The sequence below is a fragment of the Haliotis cracherodii genome, unplaced genomic scaffold, assembly GCF_022045235.1.
Source record: "Haliotis cracherodii isolate W230 unplaced genomic scaffold, xgHalCrac1.p SCAF_4, whole genome shotgun sequence".
Lineage (NCBI taxonomy): Eukaryota > Metazoa > Mollusca > Gastropoda > Lepetellida > Haliotidae > Haliotis > Haliotis cracherodii.
In genome coordinates this window covers 9,385,610-9,410,513 of record NW_027266297.1, presented here as the reverse complement: position 1 = coordinate 9,410,513, position 24,904 = coordinate 9,385,610, and the positions used below count along the sequence as shown (strand labels likewise).

Sequence of the window (24,904 nt, the reverse complement as noted above, 5' to 3'; positions counted from 1 at the left end):
ATGAGTGATATTCTAAAATTTGAAAGGGGCACACTGACACAGCCTGAACCAACGTAACATATATAGACAAACGAAACCACTGTGACCTATTCAGCGACATAATAAACATGTTGCGATTCAACTCGCCTTTTCTTCATACAGACGTTTTCCCGTGTACAATTTACATATATCGCAGCTGGTATCTGGACAATAACTAGCCTGCTGATTCACCCGTGACAGTCTAACAGGAAAAAACGTCGGGTGTTGAGGCGCGGCTTGTCAACTTCTCCCACTATCGACTCGTGTACACAAAATACTTATGTTGTGTTTAACTAGTGATACTTGGTGCTCATTTTATCTTTAACATGGCTACTGTGCCCCAATTAGTCAGCAATGGTTGCGTGCATTAATGAATGAACATACCGCTCCTAAACATTACAGACAGCAAGGCTCAACTGCCATACAGCGTGTCAGCACATTGAGACGATATACCGCCATTGCAAACTTCATTACCACGATCATATTTTACTTTAGTTCTAAATACAGTTCTGCTCAGGTCGCATTTCATTCCTTGACTAACGAATCACTTCTGCTAAAGAGGCAAACAATGATACTCAAGTATCTGGTGCTGAAACCCATGTAGGTAAAGAATGTACGTACCTGCTGCGAGACTCAGACTGACAATCACAAACACAAACCTGGCCCACACCGCCATTGTGACACCCTGGCGCACAGAGCAGGAAGAACATTACGTTCGTGTTGAGATCTGTTTATAGTTAGTGCCCCAGGTTATTTTACTGCACATATTAAACAGAGGAGCATTCTTCTCATATGCTTTTTATCGTCGAAGGCCGATGTGATGTGCAAGTAGAAATGAAACAAAAAAGCGAAATATAATTACTTGGAAATTATATGAACTATGCGTCCAAAATGGTCAAAGAGTTAACTCATCGGTTGAACTCGATGTTGTAATGCGACGAATTACATTTCATGGAATATGGTACTCGCCTGGAACACATATACACAAAATCTATACAGAAACGACTCGGATGAGTGCATTAAATAATTCCCAAGTTATGTTGCTCACCTTTCTGTCTCAACAAAGAGAGATACTGAACATGAGTTGACGTAAGCATTTCCTTTCTGTAATGGCCAATGGGCAAGTATGAAATGAGCAGTCTTTCTGCAGTACTTAATGTAACGTATAAAACTGCATGACAGTATACAGTCACGTAGTCAGTGCATCCAAAAGATCCACATATTTATATTATAATTTCGACCCTGCTATGACCATAGCACTGACGTTGATCTTACTCATTCGACTATTGTAAGAAGCAAGTCTTAAAAGTACAAAAATACCCAATAACCTTTAGGATGACCGTCGTTCCCCGATCCAAAAATGTTATATGTTAAGTTTGGAATGTGAAACTACCTGTCGTACATCACATCTGAACAATACTCATTCTCTTTACTTTCTGGAAGGAGAGTGAGTAAGTGACGGCGTCTCAGCTTAATGTGGAAGGAAAGGGATACGTGATGCAGGTGTCAGACCTTTACCAATTCGGCGAAACCCACGTGCACGGGTGTGGTGCTGACAAACCTAGAAACATAATCGGGACGAACCGGGATTCGAACCCACGATCATAGGTTTCTGGTGTGCCCAAGGGACACCACTCTGCACAGCGAATCGCAGCGCCTGGAAAGACGTTGACTGAAGATATATGAATATTGATTTTAACCAGCTTGTAACATTATCAATTTTGGAAGCTCTACAACCATTTTTTCAGCTTCGTCAGTTAAGCAGTTTCAGAAGAAATGGCATCCCGCAGTTTGACAGAATTACGCGAATGGTCACATCAACAAGCCGAGGCCAACGTCAATATTTACAAAATAACAGTGAAATGGAACATATACTAGTATGTAGAAACCTACTGTGATGGTAACGACGACGACGATTACGAAACACGATGGGTCAGTCGACCATGACATACGCTTACATGTCAAACCCCCTTAAAATCACAGTATGTTGAATATACGCATGATAATAAATTCCAGTAAACTGAGGATGAAAAGTATATATACCAAGTGAACAAAGTCAAATAGTAAGCGAGTGAATGTGCTTTACTTTTTTAGTCAAACTGACAATTGTGACACATATGGGTTAAATGCATTGTTGTCACGAATGCGGTACGGTCGCTTCCATTCGTTGAAACTGTGTTTAGGTGGTAAGGTGTCCTGTCACTGCAACGTATCCTCTACAAATTGTTTTAAGCCTTGTTCTTAATGACGTCGTAGTCTCTGTTCGCCTTAGCCTCGACATCCACTGCATCATAGTCATTGGTGAACATGTTGCAACCACCAGCCTGCTCGGATAGAGATGTGTAGTTGTCTGAAGGCTGTGCCATGTTCCTGTCCACCGGCTCCTGTGTGTCCTTGACTCTTACAACATCCTTCTGAGAAGAGTTTATCCACTGCAACCTGCGAAGCAAGATTTACAGATGTTAGTCTTCAGATGACAATCTACCATAAGAAGGGTGTACACAATAAGTGATAAAAAGTATCATGTCAGTGGTGATTTTGTAAGGTTTACTTACCTCCATTTTCTTACCAGGCACACGTAGAGTCCAACTACAAGAATCAGCATGAAAGAAATTCCAGCAGCTAAGCCAATTATTCCAGCTGTTGTCGGTGTGATTGCAGAATCCATTTGTAATTCTTTAAAACAAGAGAAATAGTATAAGTGGGGTGGGAATTGAAATTATTCTACTTACATAGCGATGAACATGCACATTTGTGTGTTTGCTTGTACTTGTCAAGACATTAAAACTGCCCCCACTGTGTTCAAAAAAGAACGTATTTCGTAAACGTTGTTTTTTTACTAAAAAGCAGCAGCATCTCTGCACTTGTACACAACAGACGTAATTCAAAATTAACATGTCATTATTGCTTTCAACAAATTTTGAAAATGCGCTATCGTGTGACTGGATTTCTGGTCCATCGCTGGATTGTCAGGTTTGTTTACAGGCCGCCGTCGCATGTCAGGTGTACTGATGTGCGCGGTAATGTAACAAACACATACTTTTTATTCAACTTATGTGAGTGGCGGATCCTACAGGTATGACAGAACGATCCTTTGCATTGTAAAGAACCACTGGTGCAATCACTGTTTTTTGTCATCCATTTATATAATTTTCAAAACTATTCTGTCTGTTTCGTTGTAAATTATGACTGGTTATTCAGTGGCGTTGACGTTTATAGCACTGGTCCACTGAGATACCATGTCCAAATGTAGCATGGAAATCCCTATGAGAGACCATTCCTTGTTTTATGCTCCTTATCCCGAGCACCAGCAAGTACTGTGTGTTAGCATCTTTGGATATGAGGTGGCCAGGGGATCGAACCAACGACCTTCCGCTCTCACGGCAGACGCCTAACCCTCCACATAAATATATACATTGTAATAGTTCATGAAAACATAAAGAATGACAACCTTCTCTGGTGCAGTTACAGTGTGTGGATACTACTCCACATGCACCAAATTTATTTTGTCAAAAGCCAGTTGATGTTCGCCTTTAGTATGAAAGAAGATTACAGACGCAGTGTCGATTATGTGCGGAAACTGATTACATTATATGGGTCGTAAAAGGCAAAATATATTATAAATGAATTATAGTTGTCCAATGTCAATCCCTCCTGACACCTACCACAAATGGGTCCTTCCCAATTCTCACCAATAAAATGACTGGTATCTGTTATTGACGGGTGCTTTTATGATGGTGTGATGTAGGATGTAGAATATGGTCTCCATTTTGTCAAAGTAATGTACATTGAGATCGATAATGTATGTATAGGGAAGAAGAGTATATCACAATCAACATGCCCTGTGCACAAAATGCCATCAACAAACAACTTTGAAACATATCAGGCCCACTGATACTTGTAGCTCCCAAAGAATATTTATCGGTCATGCGCTAATTGCGTGAAGGACACTTCTGTTTGAAAATAATATTTTGTGGGTGTTTGCTTGGAACACGTGGTTGCATTATGAAGATGTACTTGTGCCTTAAGTGAAACACACAAGGAAGAACATTTATGGATGTCAACTTCTTTATTATGAGAAACATAACGTTTCGGAGAATTTACTTCCTCCTACATCAGGTGAATGAGTTTACTGAAGTTGAGAAAAGTGTTTCTAGTTTTCTGACGACATACAAAAGGGACAAGAAAGTTAATATGTTTTCGTCTTAATGTATCTTACATTTACAACAAGGCAATTTTGTTTACTTTAGATTGTTCACACTCACCTGTCTGACACCGGTCCAGTTGCCACCCTGCCTGACATCCACCTGGACAGGCTCCAGTGACGTGATGACATGTGTTGGTATCAGCACAGTGGCCACAGGCGGAGTTACATTTGATGCCATATGTGCCGTTGGGGCACTCTGTTTGGAATATTGCAGGGCAAATTAATTTCATTTCAGCGCATGAGCACTAATGGTGAGTGAGTGAGTGGTTTGCGTTTAACGCCGCTTTTAACAGTATTACAGTTATATCACGGCGTGTCAGCTTAATGTGGGAGGAAAGCCCGAAGTGATTCAGGTCTCAGACGTTTATCACTTCGAGCACGGGTGTAGTGCTGACAAACCTAGAAACATCATCGGGGCGAACCGGGATTCGCCTCCGCTCTGGGCGCCCAAGGACAACCACTCCAGCCCAGAACAGATTAGTCAAAACAATGGCATTAAGAAATCGGTTGCAAACTGTCACTCAGATATGGGACCAGCTGCAACAGGCAATTGGTGTAAGAGTACATGCCCAGGTGGTGCGAAAGCGTCTGAGCAGATGACGACGTCCATGTGTCATCCCTCACAAATTACTGCACGCCATTTGAATCAGAGGCGTCAGAGGTGTGGGGAACGTCAACACTGGGATAACTGACTGGGATAATGTCATGTCCTAACTGACCGACGTGCACCCCATACTGTCCAAGCCAGAGCCACAGGTCAATGCTTTTGGGACAACATCATTAAACCACTTGTGATGCCATTTTCACAACTTGATGGACAACGTTTCATCTATCAAGATGATAATGTACGTGCTCAACGTTCCAGGATTGTGGGGTGGCGGGGTAGCCTAGCGGTGATAGCCTGCGCTCGTCACGCCTTAATTCCGAGTTCGATTCCCAACATGGATAAAATGTGTCCCACGCAGTGGCATTGCTGGGATATTGCTAAAAGCAGCATAAAACACTACTCACTAAAGCATTCATGTTATTGCCCACAATCAGTCCTGACCTTTCCCCCATTGAACACGTTTGGGACGTCAACGTCAAAATCCGCCAACCACTCTCAATGAATTAGTGTTGTCCTCACTGATGAGTCAATCCGATGTTGGTCGACTCATCAGAAGCCTGACTCGAAGAATTCGTGCATGGATGGCACAAAGAGGTGGTTTTACCAGATTGTAATGACGTTGGCTGCAAAATGCAATTTCGAACTGGACCCCGACCTTTTTAACGACCTACTGCGGCGCCATCTCATCACATCAACCATTATAACCGATTAGATAGTGCTCATCAGATATGACCATATAGATCAGAAGATATGTCTTGATGACAACACTATCTCCTACCTTTTGGCATATGTATACCAATTTGGTGTCAGGAAATTGAATCTTACCTTGTGTGCAGTCGTGCAGTGTCCATCCCGCATCACATTGAATTCCGCATGCTCCATCACCATGGCAGGATGGACTTTGACAATGTCTATCAGTGCATCTCAGAAAGCAGTTGTTTCCATAAAAACCATCAGGACAGTCTAAAATGAAATGGGCATATTGAACTCATTGTCTGTACTGTCTGTACAGCAGAATCTCGTCTTAAACGTAATTCAAACTTAGCATATCGTTTTTAGTTTCAATAGAAACCTCAAAAATACTACCGTGAATGTGTGGTCCATAACTTGATTGTCTGGTTTGTTCACATACCGCCGTCACAATATACATCTTCAACTTGTGTGAATGGCGGACGATGCTATTGGTAGGGCAGGATATGCTTTCCCTTACATGCAAATGTGCCACCAAATCCCTGGCTCAACGATTAACCATAATCCTCAATACAATGAAGGAAGGCCTTTCTTTTTCCTGGGTGCCACTGGTGGGGCAGGACACGTTCACCTTTTCGCGAACATCTGCTGTCATCAATATTTGAAAGTGATTCATAAACACAAGATATAGTTGCAGAATCCTTTTCATGAATGTAATGGCGGAGTTTTGTTGGTGAAAATGATTAATTACACCTTCCATATTCATAAGAAATACACATTTCTGAAAAACAATTAATTGAAATTGCCTTTTTCAAACCCCTGTACACTTCCTTTTTGGAGAGGATATTTCAGTGTAATTCCCTACATTTATTACAACGGAACCGGTTTGGCAGGATCTCGCATGTATCATTGTGTTGTACCTCTGTTAGAACGTTTTACTTTGATTATTTCACAGATGTCGTTAAGTGGGAAAGGTGGGATAGCCTGGTGGTTAAGGCGTTCGCTCGTCATGCCGAAGGCCCGGGTTCGATTCCCCACATGGGTACAATGTTTGAAACCCATTTCTGGTGTCCCCCTGACATGATATCGCTGGAATAGTGTGAAAGCGGCGAAAAGCCATACTCACTCGTTAAATGTTCTCTAAGTGATGCGTTTTTGTGACACAATCGCAATTATTGGAACCCGTCTGTCTTATCAAACTATTTAATTGTCACCAATTTTCAAAGGATCTGTACACTAAAGAATTGTACCCAGGAAACTCACCTGAAACGTCGTATTTTTCTGGGTACGATTTGTTAGTTCTTTAGGACTAATTTTAATACAAAATATTTTAAATATTGAAATATTTACACTTTCTTAATTACGCCAAGGCAGGGCTAAATATATGTGTTGAAAATAATTAGGAATCACTATCAAATTTTAATGATACTAGGTGTTCGCGAATAGGTGACCCTGTCCGGTCCCACCAGTGGCACCCGCCACAAACACATGCAAGGACAAGTCAATTGTTCACTTAAAGAAATTAGTGGAACATGATACAAGTCAAGCACATCATTTTTTACACTGATGCGTCAAACTTTGAAATGTACCAGCAAACCATTTCCCTAAGACCTTGATTTCACCCTTGTCAAACAACTTTGGAAAAGTGGTATGACACTTCGAAATTTTCGTAAATAGAAACGTTATGTGTTGACTATTACCTTGAATACAGTCTGTTCCCTGATAACCAGCCGCACATCCACCAACACACTGTCCTTGTATGACGTCACAACTGGAGTCCGACTTGCAGTGACGAGCACCACAGCGTTGACCACAATTGGTTTCATAATACCCAGAGGTGCATGCTAGAAAAATAATCTGCGGTACACATAAAACTGACAGGAGACTCATCACCATTGTTTTCCAAATTCCACAAACACTTTTAAATGGGCTTTTATACATTAAACGCTAATCCCTCCCTGAACATATTAAAATACATTCAATGTGTTTCAGCAAATCAGATGGCAGCTATCCAACTGCAATGTTGAACATTTGGTTAGCAATTCAAATATAGCACATGAAGAATAGTTAATCAAATTAAAGAGCATGTCACTGTCACTAAAGACCAAAAAGCTTAAAACAGCGGATCTCCCCATGCTTATTGAATCACTACATGTACATATCTCCAGTAAACTAAATAAGAAAGGTAAAGTCATTTTCAGTTTACAAGGGCTGATCAAAAAGTGCTAAGCCTAACAAACAAAACCAACAATTGTGAAAGTGTTTTTAATTTCATTTTTCAACATAATATTTTCAATACACAGATCATATCGATAATGAACCCTTTCAGTGTTCTGAAGCCACCCCCATCGTTGTCGTCCTGGCGCTTTCCATGCTTTCAGTTCTTTCAGTTATGGAAGCAGGTGAAAAATCACTTTGTGCCTTGTTTGGCGAGTATGGAGGGTGAGGAAGCTCTTCCAACCCACATTGTGGCACAGCAGCCTTTTGCAAATCGAGAGGTGTAAGAGGAGACATTGTCATGAAAAAGAAAATTTCCAGCCGTCAGCATTCCTCGAAGCAGCATTCCTCTTTTGACAGAATCTCTCAGGTGATGAAGCAAATCAGCACAGTAGTCACCGGTAAACGTCTTTTGACTTTCTATCGCAATATGGCTGCAATATTGCCGATGGGATGTAAAATTTTGACTCACTCACTCACTTTTGACTTTCTAAGTAATTAACAAGGATCACACCCTTTGCATCCCAGAATACATGTACAGTGGCCATAGCTTTTTTCACTGATCTTGAAGACTTGAATTTCTTTGGTCCCGGAGAAGTGGAATGGTGCCATTCCGTGGATTGACGTTTTGACTCGGGATCATCGTGGTACACCCATTTATTATAATCCGTTACTTATCTTTTGTTGAAATCCTCCACAATTACCGCTAAACTTTCTCTGGCAATGTCAGTTCTTTTTTTCTTAAGAATCAGAATCTTTATTACTGGAAGTTGATCGACATCCAGACCTTCGGTAATCATCAAGGCTTGTTCTCCCAGGCTTACACATAGCTGCCCAATATTTATCAGTGGAATAGATAGGGTACCTATCCCCATACACTTGTGACATGCGGTCATGAATTTCTTGAGGAGTACTTTTCTCTAAAGTAAAAACAAAATACTGACTACTCGGTCTATTCCATTTCTGTGTCCATTTGGACCCCCATCACGTTCAATTGGCTGTTACGAATACACAAACGGCCTCAACATACCAAATACACTGGTAGTGAACTACACCAATAATGTACGATATTGACCAGTTCATTTCGTTATGGCCCATAGTTGAAAGTCAATAAGGCTTAGAACGATTTGACATGCCCTCGTTATGACATCCTTACCCAGCTTAAGAATGACCTTACTCCTGTAGCGGGACAAAACACAATGCTCCTGGCTATCCTATGATCGTTATATGCATTACAGACTAGGGCACTCAAGATATCACGATGAAAAGCCTTTCGTCAGCCACGACGCATACCCCTATTCTGTAACACAACGTTTCTGGCAACAGAGACGGAAAACTGTCATCCCAAGTTTGGACTGAGCGATCTACGCCTCTACTTAAAACACACATATACTAAAATTAGTCTTCCAATTATATCAACGTACGTGTAACAATATTACACTTCATAATATTTATATTTGATTTGAGTGCAGACATTAGAGTAGGTTCCGACTGTATGTAAGCTAATGTGTGAATGTTATGTATATATTTGGAGTGAAAGGCTTTGTTGTATGTATTGAGTGATTGCGTTTGGTATAAAAGAGACTTTGACCTTATTATCTGTGCAGTCATTTGAAAAATCTAACACAGGCCAGACGGTTTGGTGTCAACACTTTCACTTCGGCTTATTTTACATTATACGTACCAACCTCCCCAAAAATCACATGGCAGCTATCCAACTGCAATGTTTCACATTTGGTTTGCAATTCAAAGATAGCTCATAATATCTAACCCTAAACCTAAGTTTAACGTACATACACAATTATAGAGTCAAGTTAATCATATCAAAGGGCATGTTACTGTCAAAGTTAAGAAACAAATGCTAAAAACAGCAAGGATTCACGTGCCTTTGGTTATTTCATCACCTAACCAACAATACGTGCCCTTATTCTGTAACATGCCATTTCTGGAAGCAAAGACGGAAAGCTGGGATTTGGTGATGTCTCATTGCATGAGTATATATTATGTCGTCTGATCAGCTATTGTCTTACAACATGTTATAAATACGTAAATAGAATAAGTTTAGGTTTACAGATTATGTTTATAGATATGTAAGTCATAGAATGACGACACATGCTTTCGATTACACCATCTTGTTTCGGGCAGGATACGCTCATCTCTTCGCGAACACCTGACATCATGTCAATTTGACATTAACTTATGAACACATGCTCATAATACACTCGGAAACGTAAATCTTCGTTAACGCTTTTGGCAGAGTTTTTATGAACATGGATAGGTTTTTGTTGCTTCTATTCAGTTAGGTCATGGTTATTCTGTAGGCAGTTTTGATTCTGTGCCACACTATACATAAATTATATGGTAATACGTTTTTCAGGGTGAGCTGCAACTGATCTGTCCTTGTGTGGGTACTTACTCCACACCTGTACCTCGGCAAAGTCCAACACAGCACCACGTCCATCATTATCAGTTTCAGTGTAGACAGTCAGGGAGCGCCAGGTTCCAGGACAGGTCACATTCAGTACGTCAGGGATGTTTGTACCGTCAGGAAGTCCAGTAACTGTGTGACACAGACTTCCTCCTTTTGGGTCCGGTGAATCCGTAACTGAGGTGTACAGTTGGACGCCTTTACGCCGTTTTTTGTCTGAAAGGAAAATTTGCTGAAATAATAACTATCAAAATTTATTCACGACATTATAGATATGCCTGTACAGCCTGAGTTTACGACAATGTGATATACAAGTATATATGAATACGTAATGAATATAATAAGTCGATTGCGCCACACCAGCTGATTTGTATCAACTGTGATGTTTTCTAAATCTGGCTACCAAAATGAAACAGACAGTACCGCCTTTTTAAATGTGTATACTAACGAGGAAAAGTAACAGTGCTTCATAAAAAGTTCAATAGTAATATGTACTTTATGAAATTTAATAATGGGTTCGTAACAGAGGTGTAGAGTTTGACGCCATTACATCGTGTCTTGTCTAAACATGTATGCACATGCATTACATATAGTAAGTATCCTATAGTGAACAACATTACATGGAAATAGACAATCTATGTGGTCGTTATATTTTCACATGATATTTAATTGTGATTCCCCCCCCCCCCCCCCCCCCCCCTTCAATGCTGCCAAGGTCGCCAATGTATTGAAACATAATCACTGCACAGAGGACATGATGCTGAATAAAAATATCTAACAATCATTATTGACGTGTCAATGAATAAACATGATAAAACAAATCAATGTATTGGAGTCCATCAATATTTACAATCAGCAATGAAGCATTAGAAATTATACTGATCTTTTTTTGTTTGTTTGTTTGTTGTTTAATGCCGCACTCCGCAATATTCCAGCCATATGACGGCGGTATAAACCGATAATATAGTCTATAGTCTAACAGTACTACATGAACCAGTTACTTACTGCTTCAAAAGTGGCATGCTTAATGCTAACAAGTACATATTTGCAGTCAGCATCCCATGTTATGCTTTTTAATCTTATTTTCATTAAATCTAAATATTACCAACACAAATTTGATGATACTGAAATCATTGCAGTTTACACGCCCAGGGAAATATATTTAAAGATAATTATTTTTATATAAAATATTATAAATCATTATCATGTCATATTTTATTTAGCTATTTACGGACATTTTCGACACTGGCATAAGGTCAGTAATTCGTATTATAATAATCACTCCGTTTGCTAAGCGTATTTTCTAATGTCAATATCATATAGCGTTATTACAACTTTCAACCATTATTACATAATATCTAAAGGATACTTACAGTCTGCCCTGAAAAAGATTTTAACCTGTGCTGACCGTACTTCTCTCTGTAGAAACACCTTCCACCAGGCGGTACGTTCATCAACGTTGGTGTGCATTAAATATGCAAACATGTCTGCGATAGTCACTCCATCTACAGCATTACTGGCCGGCACATTTCCATCTGTCAACATTGTACTCATCCATGCTGGTTTGTTCAGGGCGACATTTTGCCAGGTACCTATAACAGTAGTGGACAAATTTTGAAGCTTTGAAACCAGATTACTATAAAACATATTTACGTGAATCATATTAAAGTTTCTTCAATATGCCCACATCCCATCTCCAGTGTTACAATTCGCAGGACATGCCCCAACGGCACCAGATGAATATCCAGTGGAACTGTTTCTGGATACCCCACAACTTTTGAGAACAGTGTACACTAGTTTGTATCATTGTACTACAGTAGATATTTGTGATGTGGACTACGGTAGCATATATATAACCTGGAGAGGTTACAACAGTCGCTTAATGCTGATTGGCTGTTTTAGAAATCCTGTAATTTCATTGGTTAAGGACGCATTGCCAGAACTACATTTTCCAATTCATCATGTTCATTCGTCTTTTTCCACAAACACATATATGCCATACGAGCCTTGTCATTTACAACATAAAGCGTTCTAAAACTATATTAATTCAAATAGAATATCGTTCACACATATTGTTTACGATAATGGAATATACAAAACATAAAAAACTAATAAAGATTTATTAGTACATGAAGTTAGATTGAATAAATCGTCTGCTATGCTTGCATGTAAACAACAATGGCGACATCATTGTCTCCGATATAAGTAAACGATCCTTTGAAGATTGACGGGAATTTTGTTGGAAGAGTAGTAAACATAATGCAGCCATTTTTTATCTTTCCGTGGTCAATACTGACATGGATGAGCGAAAAGTCCCTTGTGTGATTCCTGAAACTGTGACTTCAATGTCTGCGATGCCCAAACATATTGGTCTACATCAATCATTTTTGGATGATTTGATGTTTGATGATTTCTTGGATGGCCCGAAAAAACAGCTCTGATGTTCAAAAACAAGCTAAAAAGATTTGTTGCCGTGTACATCTGCCGACATTGAACATATTTTTGCAGAAAATGAAAATACAAACACTGTATAAAAAAACAATGCTCAACAAGCGAGTTGGCAAAAAGTGTCTTTCCGAAAAAATGAAGGAGCAACGCCCAAATGAAGTTATCCCTCTTACTGAACTTAACACAATTATATGCAGGTTTGATTCCGAGTACGAGCCAAGCTCAAAAAGCAAAGATTATGGCAACTCAGTTTTCGTTTAAATTGAATTTTCCAAACTGAGGGATATCATCGAGTCAAAAACAAAATCACTGAAAAAACAAGGAAAGTAAACGCTACCTTACAGAGCAGAAGCTGTAACAGTGAAATATAGCAACTCTGAGATGCAGGCCAGCTTGGCACTATTTAGTTTGTCTGTTTGTTATTCAATGCTTTACTCAGCAATATTCCAGCTATATGACGGCAGTCTGTAAAATAATCGAGTCAGGACTAGACAATCCAGTGATTGACATCATGAACATCCATGCACGCCATTGGGATACGATGAAATGCATCAACCAAGTCAGCGAGCCTGATTACCCAATAATCACCTCTTTCGACAAGCATAGTCGTCTTTTACGGCAAGCATGGGTTGCTGAAGATCTATTCTACCCCGGATCTTCACGGGTCAAGCTTGGCACTAACACACCTGAATTCATATGAAAGATGGTGGAACAATTTCGGTCTACGGTCAATAACTTCACACACGAGAATGACTTGGGTGGGGATGGGGTAGGATGGGGTTGGTTAGAATGAGATTAAAATGAGATTATGACATTCATGAGTACATGGGGTATGTTGAACTGCAATCCAAAATCAGAACCGAAGACGATCCCACGGGTGATCCTGATGTGACACCGACGACCCCTCATGTTGTCAACTCAACGTGTATAAGTTTAACAGGTTTTAAAGCAGAGAAAACACGACTTCCTGTTGGGTGTCCGTTTATTAACGAGACAAAGAATACTAATAATACCCTGCAAACTTATATCATAATTATGAAATATCTGAACACCACAGTAACGCGCATATTGCAGTGGTATCACAGATTCAATCCAAGAGAAAGTAAGGGAGATAACTTAGACACTTTTGTCACATTTAACATTAAATAAATACATTTATGGCCAACAATTTTCCCTTTCAATTATTTCACGTACTTATAGCATATACGTAGTAGGGATTCATAAACACTCCAACGAGAATGTAATTTACATTTTAATATTTCATATTCAAAATTAGCTCACCCGTCTATTAGACAAAGCAACTCCCTCGTCTCTGTAAGACAGTAAACTGATACGTTGTACCTTAATGAAATGTGACGACATATGTGTTCTCGCCTTCAACACTCGCCTTTCACAAACACACATTACCAATCACACATTACTCCTCACATTCTCGGAACCTTTTTTCACAGCGCATACAACCTACACACTATGATGCAGAAATATGTTTTACTTATATTCCTTTAACTTGATACTCTGTATGCTAGTGTGACTAATTTTCCTATTTCATATACTTACTTTACGCTGTGATTAGCCTAAACTTGCTTTTCCAGGTGTGAAGAATCAAGAACAACTATAATCACAGGGAAGTTTTGGAACACTGCTCATTGTAAAGTGGAAGATAAGACATATAAGGGTATGGACATTTTCATGTGAACTTGTTAAACAATAACCATGATGACAACTTTATCACGTGGTGATTTTTGGCAGTGGTGTAGCATAGTGGTTAAAGCGTTCGCTCGTCACGCCGAAGACCCGGGTTCGATTCCCGACATGGGTACAATGTGTGAAGTCATTTCTGGTGTCCCCCACCGTGATATTGCTGGAATATTGCTAAAAGCGGCGTAAAGCCATAATCACTCATGCTGATGCTTACTTCTTCTAATTTTAGTGCTGATTTGGATGCTTTGTCTGCGTGTTCGTTGCCAAACACTCCAACCTTTTTGTGTAGGGCCACATTATTTATGGGTAGTAAGCAGTACATAGGATGACGTCACTTATGACAGTGGTGTTATAAATTAATGCTCTAATGCGATCATGTGAATTAGACAAAATGCATCGATTTGAATTCGATACTGAAAAGGTGCGATTTTAGGGTGTGTAAGAAATAGGTTACTGCACACGTGCAATGGAAAAGGTGAAGACGTGTGGAAATGTAAAAATGTCAGCTACTGTAGACTGAAAAATAACTGTCAGTTTCATGATTAACATTCGATGAGCACCGCAGGGGTGAACTATTGTTTGTCCAAGAGCCGACAGTTACGAGTATACTTGAAACATTGTCATACTTTCTCAAACTTAAATTATATGCTTCCCTACTTTTCGACATCGACAAAACTTTCCCTTTTGGTAAATATTTGTAACGAAAACCAGGACAACTGATTGTTGTCTGTGTTTATACTTCGTGAGCCGCTCTTTGTGATGTGCGTGGAAAATATTGTCTACTTCTGGTGCACTAGCTCCGTCGCAAGTTTATCTATACAATTACATAGTTTCAATTTCGTTTGGTCCTACAAGAGTATTTCATGCAACTCTATGATGACACATTCTATATACAAAGGTGCATACGAAACTGAAATAAAGGCTTTTGAGAACGAAACGGAGGAATAAAAAGACTTTGAAAATGTATGCCACAAGTAATTCTATGTATGGTTATTTCTTGCTTGTTTACCGATCCAGATTTCTTTTGAAATAAAAATATGTTTAAGCCATAAAATATTGATTCAATTCTATCAGTTGAGCAATAATGTAATCATCAGATTAAAATCCATATTGATTAGTTCAATTTACCAGATTCTGAGATAAATGCATGTATTGACTGAATTATTTCAATGTTTTCTTGTACATAATTTTTTAACGTTACCATATAAAGCTGTTTTTATATCATATCCATGTGTATAATAATACATATTATTTCTAATAATGGTATGATTTAGACACACAAGTAAGTAATGAATGGTATTTTTATAAATGGTGGCACAAAAGTGACTAGCATATTTGCATCCTGATGGTTTCAACAGTAGGTACAGTTAATCTAAACTTATGGATTTGTGTACAGTTAATGTATATTAATTGTTAAATGTCTTTGTAGGTAGAGATGCATATCAAAACAGTCATTATTTTATATCTGATAAGTAGAACTGTTTCAGTAGACAAAAACTATTATCCAGCAAGAATCATTCCCTTGGTCCCCAGAAACATGTTACCTAGTAAACTGACTTGATAAGAAGGACGGACGGACGGACAAAGCCCGTTTGAGTTGGGCGGGACATAATAGTTGTCCCCCTGAGAAGGTACGTAAGTCCCATTTCATTCAAAGTAATTTTCATTGTCCATGTGTTTAATCATAGAAGTCCATATTGTTGCCATGGAAACGTGGAAAATAAAAAATTCTAAAATTTCTAAATAGCAAAAGGCACCAGTTCAGCATGTACTTGACAGATCTGCAAAGATTGATGAAAAAATATTGAACGGTTTCTGAGTTATGCTCCGGAAACGAAACGTGACGGACGGACGGACGGACGTATGGAAGGAGCCCGTTTGAATTGGGCGGGGGCTAATAATTGTCCCCCTGAGAAGGTACGTAAGTCCCATTTCATTCAAAGTAATTTTCATTTTCCATGTTTTTAATCATAGAATTCTTGTTGTTTTTTAATGATTTGGCTTAAACTTACTGACAATCACCAGTAGCCAGAGGGGGCACGGGTGGCCCAGTCGTCTAAGGCGCCGCGATTCGCTGTGCAGAGTTGCGTCCCTTGGGCACGCCAGAAACCTATGATTGTGGGTTCGAATCCTTTATGTTTCTAGGTTTGTCTGCACCATACCCGTGCTCGTCGGTTACACCGAAGAGGTAAACGTCTGAGACCTGCATCACTTCGGGCTTTCCTCCCACATTAAGCTGACACGCCGCGATATAACTGGAATACTGTTAAAAGCGGCGTTAAACCTAACTCACTTACTCACTCACCAGTAGCCAGAGCAATGGTGTAAATCCTGCTGGGTTACCATGTAGGTAGCAGAAGTATCGTAAGTCCCAATAGTACCTAGTAGGGTGACCTACCTTTGGTTATTGGTGATCTGTAGCCCATTTTTATTGTGCACTGTTATGAATTGTCCAAAATTTATGATGATATGCTAATTATAAATCTACATCTGTGACAGTCTAGTGTTTTTACTGTCCTTTGTCGACAGATTTTAATGTCTATATTTATGAATTATTTATGTACAACTTCATTTAGTCACGATATGGCTGAAATACTAACGATGTGACTATAAATCTGAACTCACTCACTCACTCCCATTGTATAGGCCCTTGCTCAAAGCCTTCACAACTCGATTGACTCGTCGGGTATGTTATTATGTTGATGCATTTTAAAGTAACAGTGGTTTAGGTTGGCCTATCAGGGTGCTTGTGTCCATCAGATGAAAGTGACACATTCACATATATAAATATTCTGTATCGCTTTTTTATTGTCATGATAATTTAGGGTAAGATGATTACCACACTAAGTCACTGGATACACAACTAAACATCTGTGACCTGTGCAGTGAAGTGCGGAATACATACATTCAACACGCCCATTGTTCACACAAACGTTTTCATTTGTATATGCTTTCCCCGTGTTCACTGTACACATACAACACCTGCTATCAACACAAACACCTGGTGACTCGCCCGTGAGAGTGAAGCAGGAAGTAATGTCGGGTGGTGAGGCGCGGTGAATCATCATGTCCCACAATCGACGCGCGTGAACGCAAAAAAGATTAATTGTGTGAGACCAAGAACATTCACGCTTCAAAACATAACGACCGTCTCCGTGTTCCAGTGGTAGAGCGTCCGCCCGGAGAACGGAAGGGCCGGGGTTGGATTCCCGGCCGCATCATACCAAAAGACGTTCATAGATGGTTACCGTCAATAACACCATCAACGATCACATAGTATGGTAGCACATACCGCGATTCGTATTTTGTCGTCAGTGAATATAATTCTGCTAAGGGCACATTTCATTACGTGATTTACGAATCACTTCTATTCGCAGGATGGATGTAGGGTATGATGTTTTGTTCTCATTTTTTTTTATAATAAGTGAGTTATGCGTTGTTGTTAATTGTATATTGAGCGACATTTTTTGTGTGTACTGAGGGAAAATCGCTGGGATAGTTTTCCTTGTACCAATACACAATATTCAGAGAGAATGTTTGCGATACACGGTATATGATACAACGGAAATGTGTTCTGATTTACCATTCAGTACACGAGTCTCAACGATTATTTAAAGTCATCATCTGGTGCTGAAACACATGTAAGTAAAGAATGTACTTACATGCAGCGAGACTCAAAAGCGCCATGAAAAACACAAGACTGGCCCACGCCGCCATTGTGACACACTGCTGCACAGACCAGGAAGAAGATTACGTTCCTATACAGATCTGTTCATTGTGAACCATTGTGACTGTTATTGGACAAACGAGACTACCCTTCGACCCGTTTCCATCCACCATGCTTAGCAAGGTATTGTACATTGAATATGAATGACAGAAATGAACTATTTGAAATCATTTGTGATGTGACAGATGTGGCTACATTTGCAAGACTATGTAGTGAGGACGATGATATAATCCTGTCTGTACTACTTGGCGGTATGCCTGAGTGTGTTAGGTCTTTATCTCAAAGTCTATGGGGTGACCTTATTGTTATTGTGTCAAGATACTGTAGGAAATGGCTGTATCTTTAACAAAACAGTTATATGAATGCTTGATTGTCATGCATTTTGTAGTTATCTTTTCTCATAATATTGTTAAATTGTACTACTGTACAGATCTGTAATTATACATAGTATAATATATGATATGTATCTTTAATATCTGGAGGAAATATAGAATATTTATCTATCTATGTGTCAGATCGAATTCCAGGCCCGTGATTGGCTAATCCATGGTGATGACCTTAGGTCAGGGGATGACGGACTACTTTCCTGACTGGAAGTCATTCAAAAGTTACTCGTGCTTCAGTCGAATGTTCACCTACGTCTCTGAGTGAGTGAGTTAAAATTTAGCGTCGCATCGGTATTATCCAAGCCATATAACGACGAGGCCAAGTAAATATATTTACAATTTAGTCATTAATGCAAACTTCTGTATAAAACAAGTTCTTAAACCTATGTGAGCATACTATATTAAGAAAAAAATTATGAAACTTATTTGAGCATAACAATATTATATTAAAACACGGGCTATAGACCACCAGTAACCAAAGCTAGGCCACCTCGCTGGGGATCATGGGGACTTACGGTACATCTGCTTCCTGCATGATACCCCAGCAGAATTTACGTCATTACTTTTGCCACTGGTGGTTGTGCACAATGAAACACGTATTCGACCATCAAAAGTTCGTAGCAGCATTCGACACTCGTCAGACCAATGGATCCTTCTCCAGTTGGCCAAGTTCCATCGACTACGGGCACGACACCATATCAGACGATTCCGCATGTGCCTTTCGTTAACTTTCTCCTCACCATGGCTGATTTTCAACCTGTATTGGAACGGGAATCTCACACAGGAGCAAAATGCAACCACGTGTCTGAAACTTGAATTTCACTATTTATAGGGTAGGGGAACTGCAGCAACACGTAAAGCACGCTTACCTGGTGGTATCTGGACAAATTTGAGTTCATGAAAGTATGGAAGCCTAATTCAGTCATACATCATCATATTTCGTAGTTCTGATTCCCACACGTGCAATCATGAGACTATGAATATGGTGGCGCTTTACTTTTGTGCATGTGTATATATAAGACATTTAGAATACATTGATTTATAAATACCAAAAGTGTGCATAATATAATTTTATGCACAGGGCATGACATGACCAGCCTACTACTACCACTACTACTACTACTACTACTAATACTAATACTAATACTTCAACTAATACTAATACTCCTTATAAACAAACTCGTCCTCGTCTGCGAGTATATTATTATTATCAGTTACATTATCTGTTGTTACTTCAACGTTATCGTTTTTTAGAGTGAAATGCCCCCCCTCTTCAACACTCATTTCGAAGTCGAATAAAATTCTAAATACATCACGCAAACTAATACACATCACAGTCTTGTATTCCCCCTTCTGTTTATCATTTACTGTCATTTTAGGTAAAGCAAATTTACTGAAAGTGACTTTTGAAAACTAGGTGCCCCGTAAAGCTCGCCAAATCATAATTCACGGCGTTATTTACCAGAGGGTAAACTGTGTGTTTAGAAATCTAAATATTGGATATTTATCCGACAAATTAAAGCAGAAAAATAGCATATTAGTGATGACGGGTATCAAATCAGTAATGTTACACTGGAAAACATTGTACACCAATAACAGTACACAGATTGTCAGAATGTTTCTGATTACTTACGTGACACATTTTTGTACATACGATCCCTCAATCAACGTAAACGGTCCTCTGGAAACCCCGCGTACTGTTGTCAGTGAACACGCCGTTTTGTAAAAGTCGGTCACCGGTAGTGATGTCATACGGAATAAACATTGTTGTACATATTTGGTAATTTCTTTGAGGTGTGAACTATTAACTTGGCACCCAGGGTGTTCTTTGTTTTTGTCTATAGGCTTGCATGATCATCATCGCCTTGTTAATCCACAAATATGGCGGAAACCTTTTTGTGTAGGGTCACGTTATTTATGGGTAGTAAGCAGTACATAGGATGACGTCACTTATGACAGTGGTGTTATGTATTAATGCGCTATTGCGATCATGAAAATTAGACAAAATGCATCGATTCAGTGCTGAAAAAGTGCGAGGACAACACGTTCTAAGATCAATGGTATCTGACAGACACTCGTGTAGTAATCTCTATGTACTTCATCATTTCGGGGTGAGATAATGTGAAGACGCAAGTCTTGCATGGGTACAGTTGTGTATTTTCCTTCTGTATACCTGCGAATATACATCTATTATCGCCTTTATAATATATCTGGATTTCAGACAATGGAAAAGAATGAAGGCGAAGTCAGGAAATGTGAAATGTCAGCTACTGTAGACTAAAATGTAACTGTCAGTTTCATCATTAACAATCGACGAGCACCGCAGAGCTGAACTGATATTTGTCCAAGAGCCGACGGTTACGAGTATATTTAAAACATTGTCATACTTTCTCAAACTTACATTATATACTTCCCTACTTTTCGACATCAACAAAATTTTCCCTTTTGGTAAATATTTGAAAAGAAAACCAGATCAACTGATTGTTGTCTGTATTTATACCTTGTGTGCCGCTCTTTGTGATGTGCGTGGAAAATATTGTCTGCTTCTGGTGAACTAGCTCCGTCGCAAATTCATCTATACAATTACAAAGTTTCAATTTCAATTGGTCCTCCATCAATCTGCTGCAAGATGCAATTCTATGATGACACATTCTATATACAAAGGTGCACATGAGCCTGAAATAAAGGCTATAGAGAGCGAAACGGAGGAATAAACAGACTTTGAAAATGCATGCCTCAAGTATTTCTATGTATTTCTATGTATTTCTATAATGGTCAAGACAATTATTAGTATGCCCCCAAAATGTATATATCACTCGAGTACAATGATATGGTTTATGCGATAAGCTTATAAATTTGATAAATTATTCCACATTATATTGGTATACTGAACAAAAAAAGAAACGGACTTTATTTTTACCAAAAATATATTCCATCGTTATGATGATGTAAACTATGATATGGAATTCCATAGGATTCACTACCCATGATTAGATATCAACAGAAATCAGTCACTGAAATATCCGTAGAACGATGTGACTGACGTTACTGTGGAAGTGGTATCACAACTGAAAGTCACATTTTCGGGTTTGGCCACTGCCGTCTGCATCAAACAGAGCGTCTTATTGACGTCAATGATGACTGGATTTCTTGTTGTGGAATGTTATTCCATTCTGCAAACAAGGCAGTTTCAAGTTCGTGGATCTTCTGAGGCTGATTCTTATGGCGTCTTACACGTCTGTCCAAAGAGTCCCACAAATGTTCAGTTGAGTTCATGTCTGGACTGTTGACTGGCCAAGGCATAACATCCACTTGGTTAGCCTGTATGAAGTCCCGTGTGGTACGTGCGGTGTGACGTGTGGCACTGTCATGCTGAAACGTCATGTTGATGTCGGAGTCGAGGTGAGGGACAACATGCTGATCAAGAATCTTGACCCTATACCTCATCGCATTCAGATGTGCGGTGACCTTGTGCAATTCCAGACCAAACCATTACAGATCCAGCTCCTCCAAAACGATCTCTCCCAGGAAACAAGCGTCAGCATAACGTTCATTCAACCCGTCTGTACCCCCGATGTCGACCGTCACCTCTAGAGAGTGACAAACAGGATACATCACCAAAGAGATCTCCCTGCCATTCACATCGAGTCCGCCCCGTGAAGATTCCGGGGTAGAATAGGCCTTCAGCAACCCATGCTTGCCGTAAAAGGCGACTATGCTTGTCGTAAAAGGCGACTAACGGGATCGGGTGGTCAGGCTCGCTGACTTGGTTGATACAACGCTTTCCACAAGACTGTATGACAAGAGGGATGACTGCAACTTTCCAATAGTCAACTTTCCCTTCATGTCGAGCAATGTTCGATCAGTGACAAAACACCTGATATCATTACTTTTTTTATTGTGAGTCATAAACAAGCTCATGATATAGTCGGAATCGTACAATCAACTCTGTTTTATACCGAGATTTCTATTGGATATGGAGCGATTTTCTCGCTTTATTTAAATAAAGATCAGTCTGAAAGCAGAATCTGCAGCAGAATCTTGAAACCTGTTGGATATTTTATTAGCTAAACTGCCAGGTTCTTAAATAATTGAAGTCTGGATTCAAGCAAATGAGAATGAAATGAACAGAAATAGGGTGTGAATTACAGTGGGTCAGGATTCAATACGATTCAGATTTGAATTCCCCCTAATCTCCTAAAACACACACACCCATCCACCCCCACCCCCTAACCCACCCACCCCCCACACACACATACAAGCACACACACGGACACGGACTACACGGACACACATATTTACCGAATACAGACCACACATCACACACACTGACATACACAACAGACAGACACATACTCACCAGACACACATCACGCAAGCACACAGACTTTCATACATCCCACCGACCGCCTCCGTGGTCTAGTAGTAGGGCGTCCGCCCGGAGTGCGGAAGGTTCGGGGTTCGATCCCCGGCAGCGTCATACCAAAAGAGGTTAAAAGATGGTACTTGATGTCTGGGACTCGGCATTTATTGGCTAAAAAAAGGACTGGTCGGCTTTGAGTCAGTGCACTGTGTATGAGTGGGGTATTCCTAATAATTAAACTGCGGGATGATATCTCAGTGTGCTAGCACGACAAATCGGCATCAGTCCGGACTGGTACAAACAGACAAACACACACACGTACATGCACGTTGCTATATAAGTGCAACAATCTTGAACGCGACGTTTAACCCAATTTCATCTCACCTCACCTCACCTCACCTCAACTCATATATCCCACCATAACTGACATGATTTCATTTAATCACGGCAAACTAAGTCGACCGTGTCGACAGTAACATTATATGCCACCCATGTTAATATACACAAGTTAGTGTTGGACCAGGAAGCAAAGTATACAATTGACACAGGAGCTTATGATATGTTTCAATGCTATTATTACTGTGTAGTTTTCCGTTCACAATTCAAGCCTTATCAGTCAGGAAAATGTGTTCGTTTACATTCCGCCCAAAACATACAGATTATGTTAATATGGTATATGGTATATTGAATATGGTATATGGAAATGATTGTGACGAACAAATATTTCCTTCGTTCAACACGCAAATCCGTGACAATCAATCGTGGTCAATGTTCATGTTTATACCAAATAAATAATTGCAATGAAATATGGATTTGCAAATCTTATCAAATACAGATTCATAAGGGTTATCAACAAGTGGCAATGGAATGATATTTAGGGGTTATTATTTGTTACTTTTACATAAAGTTTTTTGAACCTCATATAAGAAAAAGACTCCCTTATCAGTCTATATCAGTCTCCCCATAATTATACAACAACCCGAGACTCACATATCAGCCCCAAACTCCAGATATTCACCATATCGTCCCAAGCGCACCAACTCGAGACACCAACCACATCAGCCAAAAACTGAGATATCATACAGAACATACCATGTCAACTACATAATCCCCATGTCTGGCCCAGCATCAACACAATGATAATCTGAAGTAGACAGGCGTTACCCACCTGAAAACAATAAATGTCTGAAGTAGACAAGATTCCACCACCTGAACACAATGATAGTCCGCAAAAGACAAATGTCACCTACCTGAACACATTTACAATCAGAAGGAGACAGGGTTCAGCCACATGAACACAATGACAGTCTGAAGGAGACAGGGTTCAGCAACCCGAACACAATATCAGTATAAAGTAGAAAAGCGTCACCCAAATGAACACAATGACAGTCTGGAGGAGACAGGGTACTCCCACATGAACACAATGATAGTATGAAGGGGAAAGGCTTAACCCACTTGAGCACAATGACGGTATGAAGTAGACAAGAGTCACCCACGTCAACACAATGACAGTCTGAAGGAGACAAGCGTCACTCACATGAACACAATGACAGTCTGAAGGAGACAGGGTTCACCCACTTGAACACAATGACGGTATGAAGTAGACAAGAGTCACCCACGTCAACACAATGACAGTCTGAAGTAGACAAGCGTCACTCACATGAACACAATGACAGTCTGAAGGAGACAGGGATCACCCACTTTGACCACAATGACAGTATTGAGTAGACAAGCGTCACCCACATGAACACAATGACAGTATGAAGGAGACAGGGTTCACCCACTTGAACACAATGACAGTCTGAAGGAGACAGGGTTCACCCACTTGAACACAATGACAGTCTGAAGTAGACAAGCGTCACTCACATGAACACAATGACAGTCTGAAGGAGACAGGGATCACCCACTTTGACCACAATGACAGTCTGAAGGAGACAGGGTTCACCCCCATTGACCACAATGACAGTCTGAAGTAGACAAGCGTCACTCACATGAACACATGACAGTCTGAAGGAGACAGGGTTCACCCACTTTGAACACAATGACAATATTGTGTAGACAAGCGTCACCCACATGAACACAGTGGCAGTCTGAAGCAGACAGGGTTCACCC

General features: G+C 39.9%; 2 protein-coding genes across 2 annotated transcripts in view; both read right to left on the bottom strand.

Moving 5' to 3' along the window:
- Positions 1-694, bottom strand: part of LOC139478500 (angiopoietin-1 receptor-like) — a 70,570-nt gene extending 69,876 nt beyond the window's left edge. The window contains exon 1 of the mRNA XM_071260990.1: positions 640-694. Within this exon, the coding sequence (XP_071117091.1) occupies positions 640-694 (55 nt within the window). The remainder of the gene's footprint in view (positions 1-639) is intronic.
- A 1,552-nt stretch (positions 695-2,246) lies between these two features.
- On the bottom strand, positions 2,247-18,033 carry LOC139478498 (uncharacterized). The gene is made up of 8 exons (XM_071260988.1): positions 17,979-18,033; positions 11,541-11,759; positions 10,156-10,383; positions 7,223-7,366; positions 5,658-5,743; positions 4,284-4,421; positions 2,588-2,607; positions 2,247-2,457 (listed from the first exon to the last, which is right to left on the bottom strand). Exons 1-8 carry the CDS (start codon positions 18,031-18,033, stop codon positions 2,247-2,249), a joined length of 1,101 nt encoding a protein of 366 aa, XP_071117089.1.
- Positions 18,034-24,904: the final 6,871 nt, after the last annotated feature.